Raw genomic sequence first — 25,994 nt, 5'->3', positions numbered from 1 at the left:
TCTCGGCGCCTCCACCCATCACGCCTCGGCGGGGGCGGGGCTTGGGGAGCTGCCGCACGCCATTGGCTCCGCGTTCTCCCCGAGCGCATTGACCACACGCGGTGCGCTCAGCAGCGGTTTAATCGGCGCCGGGGGGGGGCGCAGCGCCTGGGGGCTCCCCGGCGCCCCCCCCTCCCATTCCCGCCCCCGCCTCCGATTCCCGTTCCCCCCCCGCGGCCTCGCGGGGCCGTTTGCAGGGGGCGGTCCGGGCCCCGTCCGTCGTCCCCGTGTCCATCCGTGCGTCCGTCCCCGTGTCCGTCCGCGTCCGTTTGTTCTGCAGCCGCTTCCGTTTCTCCTGCAGGGAGGGGCAGATGCCGCCCCTGGAGGGGAGGGGGCGGCGGTGATGATGGGGGGGGGCGGGAATAAAAGGTTCCCCCGCCAAGAGAGAACAAGGGACCCCCCTGTTGTGGGGTCCTTATTCATCTTGGCAAAATACGGGCGGGGGCTCTCGGGAAGGTTTGAGGGGGGTGCCCCAAAATGAGCCCCCAAGTCACACCCCCCCCAAGCCGCCCCCTCCTCACCCGGGCTTGGCCTTGGCCTTGGGCCCCCAAAAGGCTTCGGGGTTCTCGGGGAAGCGCGTGAGCCCGCGGCGGCGCGACCAGGGGTTGGCGTCGGGGTGCAGCGCGAAGGACGCCTGCAGCCTGGGGGGGTCAGGTTTGGGGGGTCAGGGGGGTCACGGGGGTTTGGGACCAGGGGTTGGCGTCGGGGTGCAGCGCGAAGGACGCCTGCAGCCTGGGGGGGTCAGGGGGTTTGGGGGTCAGGGGGGTCAGGGGGGTTTGGGACCAGGGGTTGGCGTCGGGGTGCAGCGCGAAGGACGCCTGCAGCCTGGGGGGTCAGGTTTGGGGGGTCAGGGGGGTCACGGGGGTTTGGGACCAGGGGTTGGCGTCGGGGTGCAGCGCGAAGGACGCCTGCAGCCTGGGGGGTCAGGGGGTTTGGGGGTCAGGGGGGTTTGGGGGGGTCACGGGGGTTTGGGACCAGGGGTTGGCGTCGGGGTGCAGCGCGAAGGACGCCTGCAGCCTGGGGGGTTTGGGGGGTCAGGGGGTTTGGGGGGTCAGGGTTGGCATTGGGGTGCAGCGCGAAGGACGCCTGCAGCCTGGGGGGGGGGTTTGGGGGGATCACGGGGGGTTTTGGGGGTTCAGGGTGGGTTTTGGGGGGTCACAGGGACTTGGGGGGGGTCAGGGTGGGTTTTGGTGGGAGTTTGGGGGGTCAGGGGGGTTTGGGGGGTCAGGGTGGGTTTTGGGGGGAGTTTGGGGGGTCAGGGTGGGTTTGGGGGGGTTTTGGGGGGTCAGGGTGGGGTTTGGGGGTCAGGGTGGGTTTTGGGGGGTCAGGGTGGGGTTTGGGGGGTCAGGGGGTTTGGGGGTCAGGGTGGGTTTGGGGGGGTCAGGGTGGGGTTTGGGGGGGTCAGGGTGGGTTTTGGGGGGTCAGGGGGTTTGGGGTCAGGGGCCTTGGGGTCCTACGTGGGCTCCACGGCCAGGATCCGCGCGGCCGGGCTGGCATCGGGGAGGCGCTCGCGCTTCACCGCCTGCGTCTTGGCCTGGGGGACACGGGGGTCAGGGGGTCTGGGGGGGGTCTGGGGGGGGTCTGGGGGGTCCGGGGGTGCCCGAGCCCCCCATCTCACCCAGCAGCGCATGATGTCCCAGAGCACAGTGGGGGTGACATGGGGGGGTCGGGGGGCCCTGGGGGGGGTCTGGGGGGGTCCCCATCTCACCCAGCAGCGCGTGATGTCCCAGAGCACAGCAGGGGGGACTCAGGGGGTCCTGGGGGGGTTTGGGGGGTCCCCATCTCACCCAGCAGCGCATGATGTCCCAGAGCACGGCGGGGGGGACACGGGGGGGTCGGGGGGTCCCGGGGGGGGTCTGGGGGTCCCCATCTCACCCAGCAGCGCATGATGTCCCAGAGCACGGCGGGGGGGACACGGGGGGGTCTGGGGGTCCCGGGGGGGGGTCAGGGGGGGTCTGGGGGTCCCCATCTCACCCAGCAGCGCATGATGTCCCAGAGCACGGCGGGGGGGACTCGGGGGGTCCCAGGGGGGGTCTGGGGGGTCCCCATCTCACCCAGCAGCGCATGATGTCCCAGAGCACGGTGGGGGTGACACGGGGGGGTCTGGGGGTCCCGGGGGGGGGTCAGGGGGGGTCTGGGGGTCCCCATCTCACCCAGCAGCGCATGATGTCCCAGAGCACGGCGGGGGGGGCGTCGGTTTTGACCGCGTTCCTGCAGGCGTGGGACAGCGAGACGCGGTGGCCGGCGTGGAGCAGAGCGGACCTGGGGACACGGGGACCCCCCGGGGGTTTGGGGACCTCAGGGGGTCTGGGAGAGCCCCCGGGGGGTTTGGGGGTCTGGGGGGTTTGGAGGGGAGGGGGGGTTTGGGGGAGCCCCCTGAGGGGTTTTGGGGTCAGGGAGGGTCTGGGGGAGCCCCCCGGGGGTTTTGGGGTTGGGGGAGGTCTCGGTGACCCCCCCGGGGGTTCGGGGTGGGGGTCTGGGGGAGGGGAGGGTTGGGGTGGGGGAGTCTGGGGGACCCCCAGGGTTTTGGGGTGGGGGTTTGGGGTGGGGAGGGTCTGGAGGAGGGGGGTTTGGGGTCGGGGGACCCCCCCGGGGTTTTGGGGTGAGGGGGCCGTACCACAGCTGCAGCAGGGAGGGGGTGTTGGTTTGGGGGTTGGTTTGGGTGTTTTTTGGGGGGGGGGGCCGTACCGCAGCTGCAGCAGGGAGGGGGTGTTGGTTTGGGGGTTGGTTTGGGTGTTGGTTTGGGTGTTTTTTGGGGGGGGCCGTACCGCAGCTGCAGCAGGGAGGGGGTGTTGGTTTGGGGGGTTCAGGGTGTTGGTTTGGGGTGTTTTTTGGGGGGGGCCGTACCGCAGCTGCAGCAGGGAGGGGGTGTTGCTGCGGATGGTGCTGCTGAGCCCGTCCAGCGTGTGGTACAGGGGGACGCTGCTGAGCTCCTGTCCCCAGCGGAGACACAGGCAGCGTCACCTTCCGGAGCCGGGCCGCCCCCCGGGTCCCCAGGGCCCCCCACACCGGTCATGACGCTGAGACACCCCTGTCCCTGTGTCCCCAATGTCCCCGGGGTCCCCCCACACCGGTCATGACGCTGAAACACCCCTGTCCCCGTGTCCCCAATGTCCCCAGGGGCCCCCCACACCGGTCATGATGCTGAGACACCCCTGTCCCTGTGTCCCCAATGTCCCCAGGGGCCCCCCACACCGGTCATGACGCTGAAACACCCCTGTCCCTGTGTCCCCAATGTCCCTTCAATGTTCCCTCGTCCCTGTGTCCCCCCGGTGTCCCCAATGTCCCCCCGGTGTCCCCAGTGTCCCCTCACCTTGGTGACCACGCTCACCACCCCTGTCCTGGTGTCCCCCCGGTGTCCCCAGTGTCCCCTCACCTCGGTGACCACGCTCAGCACCCCTGTCCCGGTGTCCCCCCGGTGTCCCCAACGTCCCCCCGGTGTCCCCACTGTCCCCTCACCTCGGTGACCACGCTCAGCACCCCCCGCATTCGGCCCTCGGTCGCGAACCTCCCCGGGTTCCGCTCCAGCGCCGCCAGCACCCGCTCCACAAAGGGGACGTCGTGCAGGGGGGCGGCCCAGATGGGCCCCCCCACCTGGGGACACGGGGTCAGGGGACGCGGGGGGACGGGGGGACAGGGGGGGACACGGGGGGGGACGCGGGGGGGGACGCGGGGGGGCACAGGGGACACCCCACCTGGTGCCGGTGCTGGCAGAACTCGCAGGTGGGACCCACCGGTGGCCCCGTGGCCACCCCGAACTTGAACCTGGGGTGGGGGGAAAGCAGGGGGTGACACCCCCGCCCTACCCCAGAGACCCCCCAGACTGAGACCACCTCCCCCAACCTGAGCCCTCCCCATCCTGGGACCCCCAATCCCAGAGATTCCCCCATCCCAGAAATTCCCCCCATCCTGGGACCCCCCCATCCCGAGACTCCATATCCCAGAGCACCCCCCACCACCCCAGACCCTCCCCCCAATCCCAGGACCCCATATCCCAGACCCCCCCCACTATCCCAGATCCCCCCTTCATCCCAGGATCCCCCACCCCAGACCCCCCTCCCATCCTGGGACCCCATATCCCAGGGCACCCCGCACCACCCTGGGACCCCCCGGCCATCCCAGAGCCCCCCATCCCAGACCCTTCCCCCCAAGTCCCTCCCTCCCCCCTCCCTGTACCCCCCCCAGCCCCCCCATTACCCCCGTACCCCCAGCCCCCCTGTACCCCCCATTACCCCTGTACCCCCAGCCCCCCGTACCCCCCATTACCCCCGTACCCCCCATTACCCCCGTACCCCCCATTACCCCTGTACCCCCATTACCCCTGTACCCCCCATTACCCCCGTACCCCCAGCCCCTCCGTACCCCCCATTACCCCCGTACCCCCAGCCCCCCTGTACCCCCCATTACCCCCGTACCCCCAGCCCCCCCGTACCCCCCATTACCCCCGTACCCCCAGCCCCCCCGTACCCCCATTACCCCCGTACCCCCAGCCCCCCTGTACCCCCCATACCCCCATACCCTGTACCCCCCATTACCCCCGTACCCCCAGCCCCCCCGTACCCCACTCCGTGCTGCGTCGCCCTCCCCATGGGCTGCAGGTGGTGGGAGCCGCAGCCCCCGCAGTGAAACACCAGCGCCTGTTTGCTGCCAACCCAACCACAGCGGGGGGGTCAGAGGGGCACGGGCCACCCCCCCCGCCCCCCCCCCAGCCCCGCACGCCCCCCCTCACCTGGCAGCGCCCTTGACCTTGGCCTGGCCCCCGAACACGCGCACGAAGACGCGCACGTAGAAGTCGGCGCTGAGGCTCAGCAGCGGCGCCACCACGCGCTGGTAGACGTTGGCGTGCGCCTGCAGGCTGCGCAGCACGATGCGCAGCGCCTGGGGGCGCGGGGGGGCCTGAGCCTGCGCCCCCACCCCGGGACCCCCCGGGACCCCCCCCGGGACCCCCCGGACCCACCATCTCGTGGCAGAACTTGGCCTTGAGCGACACGGCGCCGTACTTGCCGAAGCAGGTCTCGGGGCTGTTCCCGGCCAGCACCCCCATGTCGGTGCAGGTGACGCACAGCAGCCCTGGGGGGCGCGGGGGGTGACCCCCCATCCTGAATCCCCCCATGCTGGGACCCCCCCCCATCCTGAATCCCCCCACCCCAGAGGACCCCCCCCCCCAATCCTGAGTCCCCCCACCTCAGAGAGCCCCCCCCCCCATCCTAGGACCCCCCCCAATCCTGAGTCCTCCCCATCCCAGAGACCCCACCCCCACCCCAGAGACCCCCTTATCCTGAGACCCCCCATCCTGGGACCCCCCCATCCCGGGACCCCCCCCCATCCTGAGTCCTCCCCATCTCAAAGATGCCTCCCGTCCTGAGTCCCCCCACCCCAGAGACCCCCCCCATCTTGAGTCCTCCCCATCCCAGAGACCCCCCCCCCATCTTGGGACCCCCCCATCCTGGGACCCCCCCATCCCAGAGACCCCCCCATCTTAGGACCCCCCCATCCTCAGTCCTCCCCACCCCAGAGACACCCCCCCCCCCATCCTGGAACCCTCCATTCTGAGTCCCCCCATCCTGGGACCCCCCCATCCCGAGTCCCCCCATCCCGGGACCCCCACCCCAGCGCCTGCCCCCCCTCACCCCCGTCGCTCACGGCCTGCACGGCCGCATCCAGGAAGGGGGCGGGGCTGCCGTAGGGGTCAAGGTCGATGACGTCGAAGGGCGCGCGGGCGGCCTTGGCCTCGTACATCAGCATCCTGGGGGGGACAAATCAGCCCCCCCGCCGGGGTCCCCGAGACCCCCCCAGGGCTTGGGAACCCCCAGTGACCCTGAGCAGGAGGGACTGGGAGGGACTGGGGGGTCCCCACAAACCGCCCCCCCCCACTTTGAGGGTGTGGGCTGGGGGGGGACACCCCCTCTTACCCCCCCACATGGGGACAGCCCTGACCCCCCCATGGGGACACCCCCTCCAACCCCCCCACATGGGGACACCCCCTCCAACCCCCCCACATGGGGACAGCCCTGACCCCCCCATGGGGACACCCCCTCCAACCCCCCCACATGGGGACATCCCCTCCAACCACCCCCATGGGGACACCCCCTCTTACCCCCCCATGGGGACACCCCATCCAACCCCCCCCCGTGGGGACACCCCCTCCAACCCCCCCACATGGGGACACCCCCTCTAACCCCCCCCCGTGGGGACACCCCCTCCAACCCCCCCCCCCCATGGGGACACCCCCTCCAACCCCCCCTCCATGGGGACACCCCCTCCAACCCCCCTCCCCAGGGAGCAGTGGGAGCCCCCGCGGGGGGGCGGGGGGGGGGGGGTCACCTGGCGTCGGCCGCGCTGGGGGTGACCAGGGCCCCCGCGCCGTTGCGGGCGACGTTGCGGGCGATGAGCGCGGCCGCGGCGGGGGCCACGTCGTTGGCCACCACGGCCACCAGCCCGGGCACCTCGCGCGCCAGGCGGATGGAGCGGAGACCCGAGGCGGCCAGGGCCTCCAGCACCCGCAGCCCCCCCTGCGACACGGACCCCCCAGTGGGACAGGGACCCCCAGTGGGACAGGGACCCCCCAGTGGGACAGGGACCCCCAGTGGGACAGGGACACCCCACAGGGACAGGGACCCCCAGTGGGACAGGGACCCCCAGTGGGACAGGGACACCACACAGGGACAGGAACCCCCAGTGGGACAGGGACCCCCAGTGGGACAGGGACCCCCCCTGCGACAGGGACCCCCAGTGGGACAGGGACACCACACAGGGACAGGGACCCCCAGTGGGACAGGGACACCCCAGTGGGACAGGGACACCACACAGGGACAGGGACCCCCAGTGGGACAGGGACCCCCCAGTGGGACAGGGACCCCCCCTGCGACAGGGACCCCCCATAGGGACAGGGACCCCCCACAGGGACAGGGACCCCCCAGTGGGACAGGGACCCCCCACATGGACAGGGACACCCCACATGGACAGGGACACCACACAGGGACAGGGACCCCCCACAGGGACACCCCAAGGCAGCCAAGGCCTCAAGCACCCGCAGCCCCCCCTGCGACAGGGACCCCCCCATAGAAACAAGAACCCCCCAGTGGGGACAGGGACCCCCCTGTGACAGGAACCCCCCAGTGGGGACAGAGAGCCCCCACAGGAACAAGGACAGGGGTGACATCCCAGCCCCTGTGCCCCCCGTCCCCTGTGCCCCCCGTCCCCTGTGCCCCCCAGCCCCTGTCCCCCCCGTCCCCTGTGCCCCCCCCGTGCCCCCCACCTCGCACACTTCTCCCGGTCTCGCCGTCCGCATGGCCATGGGGACGCCGGTGTCCCCCGTGGTCGTGTCCCCCGTGGTCGTGTCCCCCGTGGCCCCTGCGACCCCGTTCTCGGCTGCGGGGGGGGCACCCCCGGCCGGCTGCTCCTCCCCGGGGAGCACAACTGCAAAATGGGGGTGACAGAGGGGACCCGGGGGGGCCACAGGGGGTGGGGACACCCCGGGGAGGGTCAGGGGACCCGGGGGGGGTCCCAGGGGGTGGGGACACCCCGGGGGGGTCAGGGGACCCGGGGGGGCCACAGGGGGTGGGGACACCTGGGGGGGGTTCAGGGGACCCCGGGCGGTTCAGGGGACCTGGGGGGGTCCCAGGGGGTGGGGACACCCCGGGGGGCCCAGGAGCCGGTGCCCCCCCCGTACCTACCCCTGATCCCCTTGCGCTCCAGCTGCAGCCGCGCGAATTCGGTCACCACGGCACAGCTGGGGGGGACACGGTGTCAGCGGCCCGGGGGGGGCACCCCCCCCCGCCCCCCCCCCGGCCCCCGCTCACGTGAGGTCCCGGTTGAACCCCTGCACCGGGTTGTAGAAGACGCCGCTGTCCCCGGGCAGCACGATCGTGGCCGCCCCCTCGCTCACCAGCATCTCCCCCGGCGCGGGGGGGTCCTGAGCGCCCGGGGCGGGCCCGGGGGGGTCCTGAGCGCCCGGGGGGGGCGCGGAGGCCTCGGCCATGGCGGGGGGAGCGCGGGGGGCGCCCGGGAGGCCGCGGCGGAAGGTGCTGAAGGCTGGGGGGGTTGGGGTGTCAATCCGGTCCCGGGCGGGGGACACACGGACCCCACGTGGCGCGGGACGTGCCGGGCGCGCCGAACCCCGCCAGGCCCCGCCCCCGAGCCAGGCCCCGCCTCTCCCGGTGGCCCCGCCCCCACGCCACTCCAGGCCCCGCCCCCCCCCGGTCCCGGCCGCTCACCCGCGCGCGCCGCCGCGCGCATCCTCCGCGCGCCGCCCCCTTACACGGCCGCCGCCATCTTGGCGGCGCCGCGCGAGCACGTGACCCGCGGGCGGAGCGACGGCGCCCGGCGAGGGTCACAAAGCTCCCGCCCTCCCCCCCCACCCCACCTTACACGGCCGCGAAATCTGATACCGGGTGGGAGATCCCGGGCTGACCCCCCCGGGGGGGCTTCCCCAGCCCGGAAAGACCCCGCGGTGTGTGTGGGGGGCGCTGCGCTTGTCGCCAATAGCGCCGGGAAGCGGGGGGGGGGTAGGAGGAAGGGCGCTCGGCGCTCGGCTGGTGGCGCCTGGGGCGCGCGGCGCACGCGCGGCGGGCGCGCCGGGGAAGGTGCGGGCGCTCGGCGCTCGGCTGCTCCGCCTGCCGCACAATGAATGGCCGCTGAGCGCCGCGGGGCCCGGGACGGCACCGGCAGCGGGACCGGGAGCGCCCGCAGCCCCCGCGCGCGCCCCCCGCGGCCTCCGGTAAGGGCGGGGCCCCCCCGGCCCTGCGCCCGCCCCCCGGGCCCTGCCCCCCCCCCAGGCCTCGCCACCCCCCCTTGCCTGCCCCCCCCCCGCTCCCCGGGCCTGCGGAACCTTCCCCCCCCCCCCACCCCCCCGCGCTTTGGGTCCTCCTCCCCCCACGGGGACGGGGGATTCACCGCCCCCCCCATAAATTCGGGTGCCCCCCCCGGCTGGGGCCCCGCCCCCACGCTGGGGGATCCCCCATTCCCCCCGCCCCCGGGCTGGGGAAGCCCCGTTCGCCACGGAATTGGGGGGGGGGGTCTCTGTGCTCCCCCACCCGGAGGGCCCCCCTGCGCCCCAGGTCCCGGCCCCCCCCGCCGAGCGGCCGCGTCTCCTCAGCCCCCCCGGGTTTACCCCCCCGGCATCGGGGTTGTTCTGGGGACCCGAACTGGGGGGTGGGGGAACTGGGGACCCAAACTGGGGGGGTGGGGGGAACTGGGGTCCCAGGCTGGGGGGGTGGGGGGGCTGGGGACCCAAACTGGGGGGATGGGGGGAACTGGGGTCCCAAACTGGGGGGATGGGGGGAACTGGGGACCCAAACTGGGGGGGGTGGAGGTGCTGGGGACCCAAACTGGGGGGATGGGGGAAACTGGGGACCCAAACTGGGGGGATGGGGGGAACTGGGGACCCAAACTGGGGGGGTGGGGGGAACTGGGGTCCCAGGCTGGGGGGGTGGGGGGAACTGGCCCCCCCAGCCGTGTCTGAGTCCCGGTGCCCCCGTCTGTCCCCCCCGTGTCTCTGCTCGCCCGTCCCTGTCCCCAAACGTCCCCCCCTGCTCCCCTCCCTGTGTCCCCGGCCCTCGTGTCCCTTCGTGTCCCTTCGTGTCCCCACGTGTCCCCATGTGTCCCTTCGTGTCCCCACACCCCATATCCTTGTCCCCATGTCCTCCATGCCTGTCCGTTTCCCTCTGTACCTGTGTCCCTGTCCCCATGTCCCCACGTGTCCCCCGTGCCCCCCGTTTCTGTCCCCATGTCCTTATGTCTGCCCCCATCTTTCTGTATCCCTGTCCCCGTGTCCCCACCTGTTCCCTGTGTCCCCACGTGTCCCCACGTGTCCCCCATGTCCCGTATCCCTGTCCCTCACGTTTCCACGTCCCCCATGTCTCCTATCCCTGTCCCACATGTCCCTCCGTGTCCCCCATGTCCCTGTCCCCCATATCCCCCCATGTCCCCCATGCCCTATATCCCTGTCCCCTATGCCCTGTATCCCTGTCCCCCCGTCCCCCTGTGTCCCCCATGCCCTGTATCCCTGTCCCTATGTCACTCCATGTCCCCCGTGTCTGTGTCCCCATGTCCCCCCATGTCCCTGTCCCCCACATCCCCCCGTGTTCCCCATGCCCTGTATCCGTGTCCCCCATGTCCCCCCGTGTCCCCTATATCCCTGTCCCCACGTCCCCCTGTCTCCCCCATGTCTCCCCATGTCCCCCTGTGTCCCCCATGTTCCCCCGTGTCCCCTATATCCCTGTCCCCACGTCCCCCCACGTCCCCCCACGTCCCCCACGTCCCCCCATGTCCCCCCATGTCCCCCTTGCCCTGTGTCCCCCATATCCCTGTCCCCCCATGTCCCCCTGTCTCCCCCATGTCACCCTTGCCCCGTGTCCCCCATATCCCTGTCCCCCATGTCCCGTATCCCTGTCCCCCATGTCCTCCTTGCCCTGTGTCCCCCCATGTCCCCCCATGTCCCCCTGTGCCACTTTGCCCCATGTCCCCCATATCCCTGTCCCCCCGTGTCCCCCATATCCCTGTCCCCACGTTTTTCCATGTCCCCCCGTGTCCCCCCATGTCCCCCTGTGCCCCCTTGCCCTGTGTCCCCCATATCCCTGTCCCCCCATGTCCCCCATATCCCTGTCCCCGTGTCCCCCCATGTCCCCCATATCCCTCTCCCCCCATGTCCCCCGTGTCCCTTCATGTCTCCCCGTGTCTCCCTTGCCCCGTGTCCCCCATATCCCTGTCCCCCCACATCCGCCATATCCCTGTCCCCACGTTTCTCTGTGTCCCCCATGTCCCTGTCCTTGCCCTGTGTCCCCCATGTCCCTGTCCCCCCGTGTCCCCCATATCCCTGTCCCCGTGTCCCCCCGTCCCTGTCCCCGTTTCTCCGCCCCCGCAGGCCCCCCCGTGGCGCCCGGCATGGCGCAGCTGCTGCAGCTGGAGATCCCCAACTTCGGGAACGGGGTGCTGGAGTGCCTGAACGAGCAGCGGCTGCAGGGGCTGTTCTGCGACGTCTCGGTGGTGGTGAAGGGCCACGCGTTCAAGGCGCACCGCGCCGTGCTGGCCGCCAGCAGCTCCTACTTCCGCGACCTCTTCAACAGCAGCAAGAGCGCGGTGGTGGAGCTGCCGCCCGCGGTGCAGCCGCAGTCGTTCCAGCAGATCCTCAGCTTCTGCTACACCGGCCGCCTCAGCATGAACGTGGGCGACCAGTTCCTGCTCATGTACACCGCCGGCTTCCTGCAGATCCAGGAGATCATGGAGAAGGGCACCGAGTTCTTCCTCAAGGTCAGCTCGCCCAGCTGCGACTCGCAGGGGCTGCACGGCGAGGAGACGCCGTCCTCGGAGCCGCAGAGCCCGGCGGCGCAGAGCTCGGCGTGGCCGCCGGCGGCGCTGCCGCTGGTGTCGCGGGTGAAGACGGAGCAGGGCGAGCCCGACGCCGTGCAGTGCACCTTCGTGGTCAAGCGCTTCTGGGACGGCAAGGACGGCGGCAACGGCGGCAACGGCAGCCGCAAGATGGCCAAGTTCTCGGCGCCCGAGGCGGCGCGGGCCACGGCGGCGGCGGGGACGGGGACGGGGACGGCGGGGCCGAGCGCGGCCGACCAGACCAGCCCCGGCGGCACCTCCAGCGCCTACACCAGCGACAGCCCCGGCTCCTTCCCCGAGGAGGACGAGGAGGAGGAGGGCGCCGAGGAGGGCTCGGACGAGCAGTACCGCCAGATCTGCAACATGTACACCATGTACAGCATGATGAACGTGGGGCCCGCAGGTGAGGCCCCGCCCAGGGGGTGTGGCCGGGAGACCCCGCCCATGGGGTGTCGTTGGGAGGCGCCGTAACTTGGGTGTGGTTTGGGGAGGGGGTGTGGTCAGCTGAGACTCCACCTAGTGTGGGTGTGGTCTACAAGAGCACCGCCTACTGGGTGTGGCCGGGAGGCCCCGCCCATGGGGTGTGGTTGGGAGGCACCATAACTTGGGTGTGGTTTGAGGAGGGGGTGTGGTCAGTGGAGACCCCACCCATTGGAGGCGTGGTCTATAAGAGCACCGCCCACTGGGTGTGGGTGAGATGCTCCACCCATTGTGGGGTGTGGTCATCCAAGGGGCTGTCTGTGGGGGTGTGGCCAGCCAATGCTCCGCCCACAACGGGTGTGGTTAGTGAGAACTCCACCCACTGGGTGTGGCTGCATGAGGCCCTGCCCTAGGGGTGTGGTTTGGGAGGGGGTGTGGTCATATGAGGCTCCACCTCCCTGGGGGCGTGGTTGTGAGTGGGCGGGGATGAGGGGTGTGACTTCTGACCCCACCCCTTATGGGCGTGGCCACAGCTGTGGAGTGCCCAGGTGAAGCCCCACCCTCGGGGACTGGGTGTGGCACACCAGGCTCCACCCCTTGGGGGGGTGTGGCTTGGGGGTGTGGCCTTCTGACACTCCACCCCCCTATGGGAGTGGCTTGCCTGTGGGCGTGGTCTGGTGAGGCTCCGCCTCCTGGCACTGCTTCCTGGGGTATGTGGTTGTGAATGGAGCGTGCGGCTGTGAATGGAGCGTGCGGTTGTGAATGGGACACGGGGCCGTGAGTGGGACACGGGGCCGTGAGCGGGACACGGGGCTGTGAGCGGGACACGGGGCTGTGAGCGGGACACGGGGCTGTGAGTGGGACATGGGGTTGTGAATGGAGCCGCTGCTGTGTCCTTTGTGTCCCCTCACTGGGAACAGGGGCTTGGGGGGGAAAGTGGGGTGGGCTCCCTGTGGTGCTGACCCCCCCGTGTCCCCCTGTGTCCCCTCAGTGGGAACAGGGGTTTGGAGGGGGGAATGCGGGGTGGGCTCCCCGCAGTGCTGACCCTCCTGTGTCCCCCTATGTCCCCCCCATGTCCTCCTGTGTCCCCTCACTGGGAACAGGGGGGTTTGCGGGGGGGAAAGTGGGGTGGGGTCCCCACGATGCCGACCCCCCCGTCCCCCCGTGTCCCCCGCAGCCACCGAGAAGGTGGAGGCGCTGCCGGACGCGGGGGCCCCCGAGTCGCGCAGCCGTGCCCGGGTCCGGCAGGACCTGGCGTCGCTCCCGGCCGAGCTCGTCACCCAGATCGGCAACCGCTGCCACCCCAAGCTCTACGACGAGGGCGACCCCGCCGAGAAGCTGGAGCTGGTCACGGGTACGGGGGGGTCCCCGGGGGGTCCCCGGGGGGTCCCCGGGCGGCTGGGGGTCCCGCCCCTCGCTCACCCCGTGTCCCCGCAGGCACCAACGTGTACATCACGCGGGCGCAGCTGATGAACTGCCACGTCAGCGCGGGGACGCGGCACAAGGTGCTGCTGCGCCGCCTCCTCGCCTCCTTCTTCGACCGGTGAGCTGCGCCGGGCCCCCCCGAGCGGTTCCGGGGTGCTGGGGGGCGCGCGCAGGTTGTCACCCCGTTTTCCCCCAGCAACACCCTGGCCAACAGCTGCGGCACCGGCATCCGCTCGTCCACCAACGACCCCAGCCGGAAACCGCTGGACAGCCGCGTCCTGCACGCCGTCAAGTGTGAGCGGGGACGGGGACACCGGGGACACCACGGGGACACCCCAGGGACAGGGACACCGGGGACACCACGGGGACAGGGGACACCCCAGGGACAGGGACACCGGGGACACCCCAGGCACAGGGGACACCCCAGGGACAGGGACACCCTAAGCACAGGGGACACCCCAGGGACACCGGGGACACCCCAGGCACAGGGGACACCCCAGGGACACCGGGGACACCCCAGGCACAGGGGACACCCCAGGGCCACCCCGGGGCCAGGGACACCAGGGACACCCCAGGCACAGGGGACACCCCAGGGACACCGGGGACACCCCAGGCACAGGTGACACCCCAGGGACAGGGACACCGGGGACACCCCAGGCACAGGGGACACCCCAGGGCCACCCCGGGGCCAGGGACACCAGGGACACCCCAGGCACAGGGGACACCCCAGGCACAGGGGACACCCCAGGGACGCCCCAGGGACAGGGGACACCCTGGGGTGGAGGTGGCACCCCCAGGATGAGGGACACCGAGGGACAAAGAACTGTAGGAATAAAGTGGGAGTCCGGGGTTGGGGGTGCACAGGAGCTGGGGACAGCAGAGAGAAGGGGTGGGGGGACCCAGGGATGGGGACACCGGAGAGAGGGGACATGGGGACCCCGGGGCTGGGGGGACCCCAGAAGGGGGAAATGGAGAGACCCCAGGGGACAGGGGGACCCTGGGGCTGGGGGGACCCAGAGAGAGGGGACATGGGGACCATGGGGACCCCTTGAGAGGGGAGACAGGGTGACCCTGGGGGACATGGGGACCCTGGGGCTGGGGGGACCCCAGGGAGGGGAAACGGGGGGACCCCAGGGGACAGGGGGACCCCGGGGCTGGGGGAACCCCAGGGAGAGGGGACGCGGGGCCCCGCGTTGGGCTGTAAATCTTACCAAGAACCCCCAATTTTGCGCCGCCCCCAACCCCCCCGTGGAGCAGCACCGCAGCGGGGGGGCACCCAGGGCCCCCGCGTCACCCGTGCCCGTGCCCCCCCCAGTTTACTGCCAGAACTTCGCCCCCAACTTCAAGGAGAGCGAGATGAACGCCATCGCGGCCGACATGTGCACCAACGCGCGGCGCGTGGTGCGCAAGAGCTGGATGCCCAAGCTCAAGCTGCTCATGGCCGACGGGGACCCCTACCCCAGCTTCATCGGCGACTCGGGCAAGCTGGAGCCCGACGGGCCCCCCCACGAGCCCCCCCCCTTCGAGACCCCGCGGCACGACGCAGAGGGGGGGCCCCCGGGGGACGCCCTGCAGTGACCCCCCCGGGGCGAGGAGGAGGAGGAGGGACCCCCAGAGCCGGGTAGGGACCTGTGAGGGGGGACGGACCCCCCAGCGGGGAAGGGACCCCCCTCAAATTGGGGCAGGGACCCCCCCAGTTGGGGAAGGGACCCCCCCACAGAGGGCCCTGGGACCCCCCGTTGGGGCAGGGACCCCCCACTTGGGGCAGGGGCCCCCCCAGTTGGGAAAGGGACCCACCTGGGGAGGGCCCTGGACCCCCCCATTGGGGCAGGGATCCCCCATCAAGGAAGGACCCCCCCATCGGGACAGGGCCCCCCCGTTGGGGAAGGACCCCCCCATCGGGGCAGGGACCCCCCACAGAGGGGCCTGGGACCCCCAATTGGGGCAAGGACCCCCCATTGGAGAAGGGACCCCCAATGGGGTCAGGGACCCACCTGGGGAGGGCCCTGGACCCCCCCCTCAGAACAGGGACCCCCAATGGGGTCAGGGACCCACCTGGGGAGGCCCCTGGGACCCCCTCATGGGATTTGGGGGGGGCTGAGCTGAGCCCCCCTGGCAGTTTTGGGGGGTCCGGGCACTGCTCCCCCCCCCCGGGAGCTGACGAGGTCCCCGTGTCCCCTCCCTGGGGACAGCGTCTCTCCCGCCCCCCCCGTCCCCCCCGTGTCCCCCCGGGGCCACCGTCTCTGCAGGCAACCGCATGTGTCCCCCATGTCCCCCCGGGGGCCGGCAGCTCCCTGGGCCCCCCCGGTGTGTCCCCCCCATCCCGGTGTCTCCCCAGGCGCCCGCATGTCCCCCCCCGTGTCCCCCCCCGTGTCCCCCCCCATGTCCCCCCCCGCCGTGTCCCCCCTGTGTCCCCCCCGGGGCCGGAGTCTCTTCCAGGTGACGTGTGTGTCCCCCCCAGGTCCCCTGTCCCCGTGTGTCCCCGTATGCACCACCCAGGTGCCCCCCCCTTGTCCCAGCTCCCCCCCCGGCAGAAAGGGGCGTCCCTTGTGTCCCCCCCTGCTGGGGGTGGCGGCGTTGAACCCGTCCGTGCCCCCCCCAGTGAGGATGGGACCCCCGCTCTGTCCTCGGGGGTGGGGGGACACACGAGTCTCCCGGGGGGGCGACAGGGACACGGTGGGGGGGGGGCATCCCGGTGGGGGTGATTTGGGGGGGGGGGTGCAGGGTATATGGGACCCCCCCCGGGCTCCGCACCCACTTCACTCCAACCCCAACGGGGGAAACTGAGGCACCGTGGGGGGGCTGGGAGGGAACCCAGGCGTCCGGGCCCCCCCGGCAGAGCCCCCCCCGGTGAAGTGCCTTACCCGCCCCCCGCTCCCCGGGGGGGACACAGGGACCCCCCACCCCCTCCCCCCCCACACCCCGGACGCCTGGGTCCCCCCGTCCCCCCGTGCCTCAGTTTCCCCCGTGGTGGTTTCCCCGGGGGGGTCCCCACTGCCCCCCCTCCCCCCTTTCCTCGTCCCCCCCACGCTGTACAGAGCGGGGGGCGCGTGGCCCGGCAGCATGGACCCCCCCCCGGGCTCGCGCTCCCCCCGGCCCGGCCCCCCCGCCCCACCCGGGGGCCGCAGTGTCTGTCCCGTGTGCTGAAGTGCCAAGAGGCTCCCGGTGCCCCCCCCAATTGCACATGAACTGCTGTACCTGTGAATAGCGGGAGATGGAATAAACACCGACTTTCTAACCGCCCCCCCCGGGGGCTCGCACGCGCGTGTGCGCGGGGGGACGGGGGGATCGCACACACGTGTGCACGGGGGGCACGGGGGGATCGCACACGCATGTGCGCGGGGGTCCACAGGGGATCGCACATGCGTGTGCGCAGGGGGGGAGGGGAAAGGGGGCTCACACCGTGTGCACGGGGGGGGTCAGGGGCTCGCACACGCGAGTGCAGGGGGATATGGGGGAGCTCACACGCGTGTGTGTGCACAGGGAGTCAATGGGGATGTGGGGAGTGCGGGACGTGTGTGTGAGGGGGGGTGCGGCGGTGGGGGCTGTGATGCGCTTGTGCAAAGCGGCGTGCGTGTGCAAAGCCCAGTACTTGTGCAAGGCCCGGTGCTCGTGCAAGGCTCGTGTGAACCCCGGTGCACCCGCAGGTCTGCTGCTCGTGCAAGGGCCACTCGTGCAAGGCCCGGTGCTCGTGCAAGGCCCGGTGCTCGTGCAAGAGCCGCTCGTGCAAGGCCCGGTGCTCGTGCAAGGCCCGGTGCTCGTGCAAGAGCCGCTCGTGCAAGGCCCGGTGCTCGTGCAAGGCCTGGTGCTCGTGCAAGGCTCGTGCGAACCCCGGTGCACCCGCAGGCCCGGTGCTCGTGCAAGAGCCGCTCGTGCAAGGCCCGGTGCTCGTGCAAGGCCCGGTGCTCGTGCAAGAGCCGCTCGTGCAAGGCCCGGTGCTCGTGCAAGGCTCGTGCAGGTCGCGCTGCACGCGGCGGTGCCGGGGGCAGGGGGCGGGGCTTCTCCCGCTTGGCCCCGCCCACCGCCGTGCCCTAATTTGGGCGGGCGGAAGCGGCTCCTTCCTCCCCCGCGCGCGCGGCCCCGCCCCCTTCCCCTTCCTGTCGTCACGGGGCTCCTTATACGGTCATGGAAACGGGTGACGTCACGGGGCGGAGCGGGGGAGTCCCCGTGTCACCCCCCCAACGCCCCCCCCGGTGTCACTGCCCCGGGCAGGGGGCCCAGGGACCCCCCCGTGCGGACACGGGGACCCCGGCGCGGGGGACACGGGGATCCCGGGGAGGACGCGGAGACCACACGGGGATCCCGGGGGGGCACCGGGAGTCCGGGGAGGGGGGGACACACAGGAATCCCCCCTGGGGATGCGGGGATCCCGGGGGGCGCACAGGGACCCCACGGGGACCCAGGGGGGCACAGGGACCCCCCCGGCAGCGCTCCCCGCCCCCCCGCCATTTCCGCCCCCTCGGCGCCGCGGAGCCGAGACCGGATGCGGCGGGGGGGGGAGCGGGGGCGGGGGGGGAAGCGGGGGCGGGGCGGGGCGGGGCGGGGCGGGGCTATAAAACCCCGCGGCCGGGCCCCCCCGCTCCCACCGCCGCCGCCATGGAGGAGGCGCAGCGGCTGCTCACGGTGTCGGTCTGGAAGCTCTACCGGGGCCGCTTCCAGCGCGGCGGCCTCCGCCTGCACCGGAGCCTGCAGCTCTCGCTGCTCGTCCGCGCCGCCCGGTTCCGGTACCTGAGCGCCCGCGCTGCCGCCGAGACGGGAACGGGACCGGGAACGGGACCCGGACCCGCCACGGGGACCCCACCGGGAACGGGACCCGCGCGCCCGCCCTTCGTACCGGGACCCGCCACGGGGACCTCGCCGATAGCAACACCCACGCACCCGCCCTTCGTACCGGAATCCGCCACGGGGACCTCGCCGATAGCAACACCCACGCACCCGCCCTTCGTACCGGGAACCGCCACGGGGACCCCACTGATAGCAACACCCACGCACCCGCCCTTCGTACCGGGAACCGCCGCGGGGACCCCACCGGGAACGGCACCGGCACCGGGACCCGCCACGGGGACCCCACCGATAGCAACACCCGCGCACCCGCCGTTCGGACCGGGAACGGGACCGGGACCCGCGCACCCGCCGTTCGTACCGGGACCCGCCACGGAGACCCCACCGGGAACGGCACCGGGACCCGCCGCGGGGACCCCACCGGGGACCGGACCCGCGCACCCGCCGTTCGCACCGACCCCGCACCGGGGAGAGTCCCCGACCCCGGACCCGCTCAGCGCCCCGGACCGGACGGACCCAGCGGCCCCGGACCCCGCGAACCGGGACCCTCCGAGCCGGTACCGCGACCCCCCGAGCGCCCCGCGGCTGCCGCCCCGCCAGGACCCCCACAGCCCCCCTGGTTCCCCCCCGGCGGCGCGGGCCGGGCGGAAGCGGCGGAGCAGCGGCTCGGGCGGGCCCGGGGCGGTGCCGGTACCGCGCAAACGGGCGCGGCTGGAGCCGGAGGAGCCGCCGCTCGGCCCGGGGCCCCCCGGGCGCTGCTCGGGGCCACCCGCCCCCGCCTTCGGGCTCCTGGTCCGCGCCGTGGGGGCGTGTTGAGACCGGACCCCCCCACCGGAGACACGGACACCCCCCGGGACACGCGGAACCGGTACCTGGAAACCCACGGGACACGGAGCCCTCCCGGGACACACGGAACGGGTACGGGGGGGGCATGGAGTCCTCCTGGGACACGCGGAACTAACGCGGGGACCCCCCCGGGACACACGGAACGGGTACGAGGGGGACACGGAGACCCCCCCCCGGGACACACGGAACCGGAACGGGGGGGACACGGAGCCCCCCCGGGACACACGGAACTGGCGCGGGGTTCCCCCGGGACACACGGAACGGGCGGGGAACCCCCGGACACTGGGACTCTCGGGGTCCCGGTGACCCCCCCGCCGTGACGGAGCCGGCGGTTGTGCCGTGCGGGGGGGCTCCAGGCAGGCCCTGCCCCCCCCCGCTCTCCTCTAATTAATTATTTTGTTAATGAAATAAAAGTGGGTTTTGTGCAGCTGCTGCCGTGGGGGGTTTGCGGGGGGGGGGTCGCTCTGTGTCCCCCCCTCAGTTTGGGGGTCAAAGGGGTTTGGGGGGGGCCGCTTGGGGGAAAAGGCTCCTGGTTTGGGGGCGGGGGGAGGGGGGGGGTTGTGCCCCGGTTTCCCCCCAGGGGCAGGAGGGGGGGGAAGAGGGGCGGGGAACCCCCAGGTTCCGGGAAGCTGCACGTGCCGCCCACGGGGGGTGGAGCCGGGGGGGGCGGCGCGGCCGCCCGGATGCCTGGGTCCTTTTCGCGGGGGCGGGGGGGTCCCGGTGACTGGGGGGGGGGGTCCGATCCCAGGAAGCAGCGAGAAGGGGCTCGATGCAAAATTCCTCCGGTTTTTAATGGTTCCGTTTGTCGGGGGGGGCGGGTTCTGTTTGTTTTACTCTTTATTTCTGGGTCGGTAACTCGGTTCATGCAATGGCGGCCGCTCCGGCCCCGCCGCCTCCGTGCCTGGGGGGGCCCCGGTGCCGCTTCCCGGTGCCGCCTCCGGGTGCCGCTTCGCTTCCCGGTGTCGCTTGGCGGTGCCGGTTCCCGGTGTCGCCTCCCGGTGCCGCCTCCCGGGCCGGGCTCCCCCGCTCTCCGTTCCCGCCCCGGCGGCTCCTCCGGCCGGGGGCTCCGCGCCCGTGCGGGTTGGTGGGGGGGGGGTCCCGGGGCCGCCCCCCGCGGCGGCTCCTCCAGATGATAAAACTCATCCATAGCCCCGGGAGCGGGCGGGCGCGGGGCGGGGGGTGCGCGGCGGCCGCCCCCGCTCCCCGGTGCGTGGCGGCGCCGCTGTCGCGGTAGCCGCGGGGGGGCCGCTAGCAGCAGTCATCGTCCGTCTCGCTGTACGGGTCGCGGAGGCCGGGCCGCCCCTTCCCGGGCACGGGGTAGTAGCCGTTGGGCAACCGGCGGCCGGGCCGCGGGGGCGACACCCCCGGGCCGCCCCCCCCGCCGCCGCGGGGGCCCCGGGGGCCGCGCCCGTCGAGCGGCGGCTCCGCGTCGCGGGGGCCGCGGGGGGGCTCGGGCCAGCGCGCGGCGGCGCGGGCGGCGCGGGGGGGCTCGGCGGGCGGGGCGCGGCGCGGGCCGCGGGCCGGGGGCGGCGCGGCGGGCGGGGGGCGCCGGGCGGCGGGCGAGTAGGAGACGTGCGGGCGCGGCGTGGCGGGGGTCGGCGGCAGCTGGCGGCGCGCGCGCCGGGGGGTGCTGGTCCCCGAGGTGCTGAGCACCGGGCTGCCGCTCACCGAACTACTGCCCTACAGCAACAGCGGGACACCGGCATGGCGGGGGCACCGCGCACGGACACGGGGGGACGGGGGGAACAACGTGGGGACACGGACACGGGGGCCACGGGGAGAACGTGGGGACACGGACACGGGGGGCACGGGACACGGGGGGCACGGCGGGACGGGACATGGGGACACGGGATACGGGCACGGGGGGCACGGGGAGAACGTGGGGACACGGACACGGAGGGCACGGGAGACGGGGGGCACGGCGGGACGGGACATGGGGACACGGGACACGGGCACGGGGGGCACGGGGAGAACGTGGGGACACGGACACGGGGGGCACGGGAGACGGGGGGCACGGCGGGACGGGACATGGGGACACGGGACACGGGCACGGGGGGCACGGGGAGAACGTGGGGACACGGACACGGGGGGCACGGGACACGGGGGGACGGACACGGAGGGCACGGGACACGGGGGGCACGGCGGGACGGGACATGGGGACACGGGATACGGGCACGGGGGGCACGGGGAGAACGTGGGGACACGGACACGGAGGGCACGGGACACGGGGGGACGGACACGGAGGGCACGGGACACGGGGGGCACGGCGGGACGGGACATGGGGACACGGGCACGGGGGGCACGGGGAGAACGTGGGGACACGGAGGGCACGGGACACGGGGGGCACGGGGGGACGGGGCATGGGGACACGGGGAGCACGGAAGGAGGGGACATGGGGTACACGGGGAACACGGGTGTGGGGGGCACAGGGAGAATGTGGGGACATGGGGGACATGAGAGGGGATGCAGTGTGGGAGTGGGGGACACGGGGAGAACGTGGGGGACACGGGGACATGGGGATGGAGCGTGGGAATGGGGTCACAGGGACGATGTGGGGGACACGGGGGACACGCGTCACAGGGGGACACGGCCGTGGGGGACACGCGGGGGCGTGAAACGGGACACGAGGGCGGGGACACAGACATGAGGGGAGGGACACGGAGCGTGGGAACGGGGGACACGGAGCGTGGGAACGGGGGGCACGGCGGGGCACAGACGGGTTGGGAGGACAAGCGGAGACACAGGGGGGCATTGGGGGGGTCACGGCCATGGGGGGGTCACAGTCGGGGGGGGTCACGGCCACGGGGGGGGTCACAGCCACGGGCCATGCGGACACGGGGGGGGCACAGAGAAAAGCAGTGGGAACACAATGGGGGGGGAACCAAAGGAGAGAAGCAGAGGGGAGAGAAGTGAGAAGAGGTGGGGGGGCGGGGGGGTCCCCCCAAAGCCGCTCGCAAGGCACCGGAGGGGGGGGGGAGTCGGGGGGGGTCAGCCGGGAGAGATGGGGGGGCGGGGGCTGGAGGAGTTTGGAAGAGTTGGCCTGGGGGGGAACCCGCACCCCAAAATGTTACCTGGGGGGGGGGGACACACCCCCTGCACCCCCGGCCGCTCCCGTGGGGACCCGGGGCTCAGGGACGGTCCCATCGCCTGCCGGGGGGTGCGGGGGGGTCACCCCCGTTCAGGCCTGTGCCCCCCCGCCCTGCCCCTCGCCGGGGGGGGCCCGGGGGGTGGGGGGGGCAGGTTTGTTCCAAACTTTCCAGCGTGGCCAAGGGGGGGCGGCTGGAGCCGGGGGAAACGGAGCAGGCGGGGGGGCCCGAAGCGCTTACCTGGGCCCCCCCTCGTGGGGCGGCGCAGCCACAGCCCAGCGATGGAGACAGAGAGTGAATCACCGACCCCCCAAGCAGCGGGGGCACGGGGGGGGGCCAAGCGGGGGGGCTCCGTGCGGGGGGCGGGGGGGGCGAGAGTGGGAAGGGGTGGGGGGGCATCCGGAGGGGTCACCGTGTCCCCGAGTGCAACCCCAGATCCCCCCGAGGGCCGTCCCCGTGTCCCCCCCCACGTCCCCTCTGGCTGGGGGGGCTGCACCCCCACGGTGGGTACTGGGGTTCCATTGGGGGGGTTCCATTGGGGGGGGTTCCATGGGGGGTTCCATTGGGAGGTTCCATGGGGGGGGTTCCATGGGGGGGTTCCATTGGGAGGTTCCATTGGGGGGGTTCCATTGGGGGGGTTCCATTGGGGGGGGTTCCATGGGGGGTTCCATTGGGAGGTTCCATGGGGGGGGTTCCATGGGGGGGTTCCATTGGGAGGTTCCATTGGGGGGTTCCATTGGGGGGGTTCCATTGGGGGGGTTCCATTGGGAGGTTCCATTGGGGGGGTTCCATGGGGGGGTTCCATTGGGGGGGGTTCCATTGGGGGCTTCCATTGGGAGGTTCCATTGTGGGGGTTCCATGGGGGGGTTCCATTGGGAGGTTCCATTGGGGGGGTTCCATGGGGGGGTTCCATTGGGGGGGGTTCCATTGGGGGCTTCCATTGGGAGGTTCCATTGGGGGGGTTCCATGGGGGGGTTCCATTGTGGGGGTTCCATTGGGGGCTTCCATTGGGAGGTTCCATTGTGGGGGTTCCATGGGGGGGTTCCATTGGGGGGTTCCATTGGGGGGTTCCATGGGTGTCACTGGGGGCCTGGCTGCCACCAATGTAAACTGGGCAGACTGGGACCCCCCCCAACCCAAGCGACCCAGGGAGGCTCCCAATGCCCCCAGCACTGAGGGGGGAGTCCAGGGGCTGACGGGGGCGTCTTTGGTTGAACCCCAAGCCAGAGCACCCAGCGGAGGGGGCGCAGCCCTTGGTGGGGGGGGGGTCCCTAGAGGCGCAGGGGGGAGCGGCGGGGGGCACCCACCTGGCGGGGGGGCGCGTGCTCCCGGCCCTCGCTGGGCGAGCGGGACCAGCGGCGCTCGCGGTCGCGGGGCCGCGCGTGCTCGTGGCGCTCGGGGGGGCCGCGCTCCCGCTCGCCCCCGCCGGCGGGGCCGTGGTGGTGGTGGTGGTGGTGGTGGTGGTGGTGCCGGTGCCTGCGGTCCTTGGCGCGGCCGCGCTCGGGGTCCCCGCGCTCCCGGGGGGCGGCGTCGCCCGGCTGCGGCGTCCCCGTCGGCTCTGCGCCCAGCCCTGCGGGACACGGCCGGTGGCGCGGGGCGCGGGGACACGGGGGAGATGGGGACACGGGGGAGATGGGGACACAGTGGAGATGGGGACACAGTGGAGATGGCGTGGCCCTGGGGACATGGGGTGCAGGACACAGGATGGCCCTGGGGACATGGGGACATGGTGGAGACAAGGTGGCCCTGGGGACATGGGGGAGATGGGGACACAGTGGAGATGGGGACACAGTGGAGATGGGGTGGCCCTGGGGACACAGGGTGCAGGACACAGGGTGGCCCAGGGGACATGGGGACCCACAGTGGAGATGGGGTGGCCCTGGGATCATGGGGTGCACGACACGGTGGCTCTGGGGACATGGGGACCCACAGTGGAGATGGGGTGGCCCTGGGATCATGGGGTGCAGGACACGGTGGCCCTGGGGACATGGCGACCCACAGTGGAGATGGGGTGGCCCTGGGCTCATGGGGTGCAGGACACGGTGGCCCTGGGGACATGGCGACCCACAGTGGAGATGGGGTGGCCCTGGGCTCATGGGGTGCAGGACACGGTGGCCCTGGGGACATGGTGACCCACAGTGGAGATGGGGTGGCCCTGGGCTCATGGGGTGCAGGACACGGTGGCCCTGGGGACACAGTGGGGATGCGGTGGCCCGGGGCACACGGGATGCAGCAGCAGAGCTGGTGGCCCTGGGGACAGGCGGCTCGGGAGCCGAAGGGGCCCCCGGAGGGCCAGGGCGGCGGGGGGGGCTCCCACCTGCGTCCCCGTCGTGGCGGCTGAGGGGGCGCTCGGCGCGGTGGCTCCGGTCGCGGCGCCGCGGGTGCTGCCGCTGCCCCTCCTCGGGGACCGGGACCACGCGCTCCAGGGAGAAGTCGTCCAGGCGGATGGCGCGGGCGCGGGGGTGGCCCAGCAGGGACGCCGAGCGCGGCAGGGGGCTGGCGTCCGACACGGGCTGGGGACAGACACGGGCACAGCGCGGGGACATGGGGACAGCGCGGGGACAGCGCGGGGACAGCGCGGGGACATGGGGACAGCGCGGGGACAGCGCGGGGACAGGGGCACAGCGCGGCAGGGGGCTGGCGTCCGACACGGGCTGGGGACAGACACGGGCACAGCGCGGGGACATGGGGACAGCGCGGGGACAGCGCGGGGACAGCGCGGGGACATGGGGACAGCGCGGGGACAGCGCGGGGACAGGGGCACAGCGCGGCAGGGGGCTGGCGTCCGACACGGGCTGGGGACAGACACGGGCACAGCGCGGGGACATGGGGACAGCGCGGGGACAGGGGGACAGCGCGGGAACAGCGTCTGAGATGGGCTGGGGAGAGGGGACGGCGCGGAGACGCGGGGACAGGGGGACAACGCAGGGACAGCGCGGGGATGGCGCAGGGGCAGTGCGGGGACATGGGGACAGCGCGGGGACGCGGGGACATGGGGACATGGGGACAGCGCGGGGATGGCGCAGGGGCAGTGCGGGGACGCGGGGACATGGGGACATGGAAACAGCGCGGGGATGGCGCAGGGGCAGTGCGGGGACATGGAGACAGCGCGGGGACATGGGGACAGCGCGGGGACGCGGGGACATGGGGACAGCGCGGGGATGGCGCAGGGACAGCGCGGGGACCCCAAGGGAGGGGTGACAGGGTGACCCGCGCGCCGCCCCGCTGGTCCCTCCGTCCGTCTGTCTGTCCATCTGCAGGCCCCAGCCTCCCGCGCTGTCCCCTCCCTCCTGCCCCCCACCCCTCACCCAGGCCCCCCAGTCCCGTCCCACCCGCTGTCCCCCCCAGCGGGACACCATGTCACTGTGTCCCCATCACCGTGTCCCCCCCAGCTGCTCCAGCCATTGGGACAAGGGGACGCGGGGACATGGGGACGCTGCTCCTCGCTGGCCACGCTGGTGCTGGGACACGGGGCGACGAGGGGCCCGGTGGCCCAGGGGGTGGGACACGGGGGGGGACGAGGCATGGGGGGGGAGGGAGGGGACAAGGGGACACAGGGACCGCGGGGTGAGGAAGGGGAGATGGGGACTGGGGAGGTGAGGAAGGGGACATGGGGACAGGGACTGGGGGGTGAGGAAGGGGACATGGGACATGGGGACATGGGGACTGGGGGTGAGGAAGGGGACATGGGACATGGGGACACGGGGACCAGGGGGTGAAGAAGGGGACATGGGACATGGGGACACGGGGACTGGGGGTGAGGAAGGGGACATGGGGACAGGGTCTATGGGGTGAGGAAGGGGACATGGGGACGCGGGGACACGGGGACCTGGCACCTACACTGAGGTTATTCCCGCGGGGTCGGAGCTTCCTCCTCTGCCAGAGCCGGCGCCCGCGGAGCCGGGAGAGAGAGAGACAGTGAGCACGGGGGACACGGGGACAGGGGGACAGGGGGGACAGCGGGGGACACATCTGCCATAGCCAGCCCAGTCAGTACCTGCAGAGCCGGGACAGAGAGGGTGAGCACGGAGGGGACACTGTGGGGGACACTGAGGGACACTGGGGGGG

The 25,994-nt window shown here is 72.8% G+C and overlaps 4 protein-coding genes across 10 annotated transcripts in view; 2 read left to right on the top strand and 2 right to left on the bottom strand.

Moving 5' to 3' along the window:
- Nucleotides 1-102: 102 nt before the first annotated feature.
- On the bottom strand, nt 103-8,525 carry TRMT1 (tRNA methyltransferase 1). 5 transcript variants are annotated; one of them, XM_071800738.1, is made up of 16 exons: nt 8,430-8,525; nt 7,842-8,073; nt 7,716-7,771; nt 7,298-7,458; nt 6,364-6,551; nt 5,670-5,785; nt 4,997-5,109; nt 4,769-4,917; nt 4,600-4,683; nt 3,735-3,804; nt 3,499-3,633; nt 2,887-2,972; nt 2,193-2,301; nt 1,497-1,573; nt 561-680; nt 103-359 (listed from the first exon to the last, which is right to left on the bottom strand). In XM_071800738.1, exons 2-16 carry the CDS (start codon nt 8,018-8,020, stop codon nt 119-121), a joined length of 1,884 nt encoding a protein of 627 aa, XP_071656839.1. In that variant the 5' UTR covers nt 8,021-8,073; nt 8,430-8,525; the 3' UTR covers nt 103-118. The 5 variants fall into 5 exon arrangements, with proteins under 5 accessions (XP_071656839.1, XP_071656837.1, XP_071656838.1 ...); XM_071800736.1 differs by lacking the exon at nt 8,430-8,525 and adding an exon at nt 8,256-8,348; XM_071800737.1 differs by lacking the exons at nt 1,497-1,573; nt 8,430-8,525 and adding an exon at nt 8,256-8,348.
- Nucleotides 8,526-8,635: 110 nt separating this feature from the next.
- Nucleotides 8,636-16,450, top strand: NACC1 (nucleus accumbens associated 1). Its single transcript, XM_071800741.1, has 6 exons — nt 8,636-8,758; nt 10,904-11,770; nt 12,965-13,141; nt 13,225-13,330; nt 13,409-13,506; nt 14,528-16,450. The coding sequence occupies exons 2-6, from the start codon at nt 10,924-10,926 to the stop codon at nt 14,788-14,790; spliced, it is 1,491 nt and encodes a 496-aa protein (XP_071656842.1). The 5' UTR covers nt 8,636-8,758; nt 10,904-10,923; the 3' UTR covers nt 14,791-16,450.
- Nucleotides 16,451-17,786: 1,336 nt separating this feature from the next.
- IER2 (immediate early response 2) lies at nt 17,787-19,267 on the top strand. The gene has a single exon (XM_071800710.1). It carries the CDS (start codon nt 17,809-17,811, stop codon nt 18,808-18,810), a length of 1,002 nt encoding a protein of 333 aa, XP_071656811.1. The 5' UTR covers nt 17,787-17,808; the 3' UTR covers nt 18,811-19,267.
- Nucleotides 19,268-20,497: 1,230 nt separating this feature from the next.
- CACNA1A (calcium voltage-gated channel subunit alpha1 A) overlaps nt 20,498-25,994 on the bottom strand; it is a 66,549-nt gene continuing 61,052 nt past the window's right edge. Inside the window, exons 44-47 of one of the 3 annotated variants that reach the window (XM_071800613.1) lie at nt 25,767-25,802; nt 24,244-24,439; nt 23,234-23,496; nt 20,498-20,515 (exon numbers count right to left, since the gene is read on the bottom strand). In XM_071800613.1, the coding sequence (XP_071656714.1) occupies nt 20,513-20,515; nt 23,234-23,496; nt 24,244-24,439; nt 25,767-25,802 (498 nt within the window). In that variant the 3' untranslated portion in view covers nt 20,498-20,512. Of the gene's footprint in view, nt 20,516-23,233; nt 23,497-24,243; nt 24,440-25,247; nt 25,803-25,994 lie in introns of those variants that run through there. The other 2 variants (XM_071800614.1, XM_071800611.1) reach the window with 2 other exon arrangements.

This window comes from Patagioenas fasciata, chromosome 32 (assembly GCF_037038585.1).
Source record: "Patagioenas fasciata isolate bPatFas1 chromosome 32, bPatFas1.hap1, whole genome shotgun sequence".
Classification (NCBI taxonomy): Eukaryota; Metazoa; Chordata; class Aves; order Columbiformes; family Columbidae; genus Patagioenas; species Patagioenas fasciata.
This window is presented reverse-complemented; position numbering and strand designations above follow the sequence as displayed.

Coding starts and splice junctions, on each gene's coding strand:
- TRMT1 (XM_071800736.1), bottom strand. CDS start 8,277: ATGCGCGCGGCGGCGCGCGCGG. Junction 6,552..7,297: donor GACCGGGAGAAGTGTGCGAG/GTGGGGGGCACG, acceptor TCCGTGTCGCAG/GGGGGGCTGCGGGTGCTGGA. Junction 4,918..4,996: donor CCAAGTTCTGCCACGAGATG/GTGGGTCCGGGG, acceptor CCGCGCCCCCAG/GCGCTGCGCATCGTGCTGCG.
- NACC1 (XM_071800741.1), top strand. CDS start 10,924: ATGGCGCAGCTGCTGCAGCTGGAGATCCCCAACTTCGGGAACGGGGTG. Junction 13,331..13,408: donor CTCGCCTCCTTCTTCGACCG/GTGAGCTGCGCC, acceptor GTTTTCCCCCAG/CAACACCCTGGCCAACAGCT. Junction 13,507..14,527: donor CGTCCTGCACGCCGTCAAGT/GTGAGCGGGGAC, acceptor TGCCCCCCCCAG/TTTACTGCCAGAACTTCGCC.
- IER2 (XM_071800710.1), top strand. CDS start 17,809: ATGGAGGAGGCGCAGCGGCTGCTCACGGTGTCGGTCTGGAAGCTCTAC.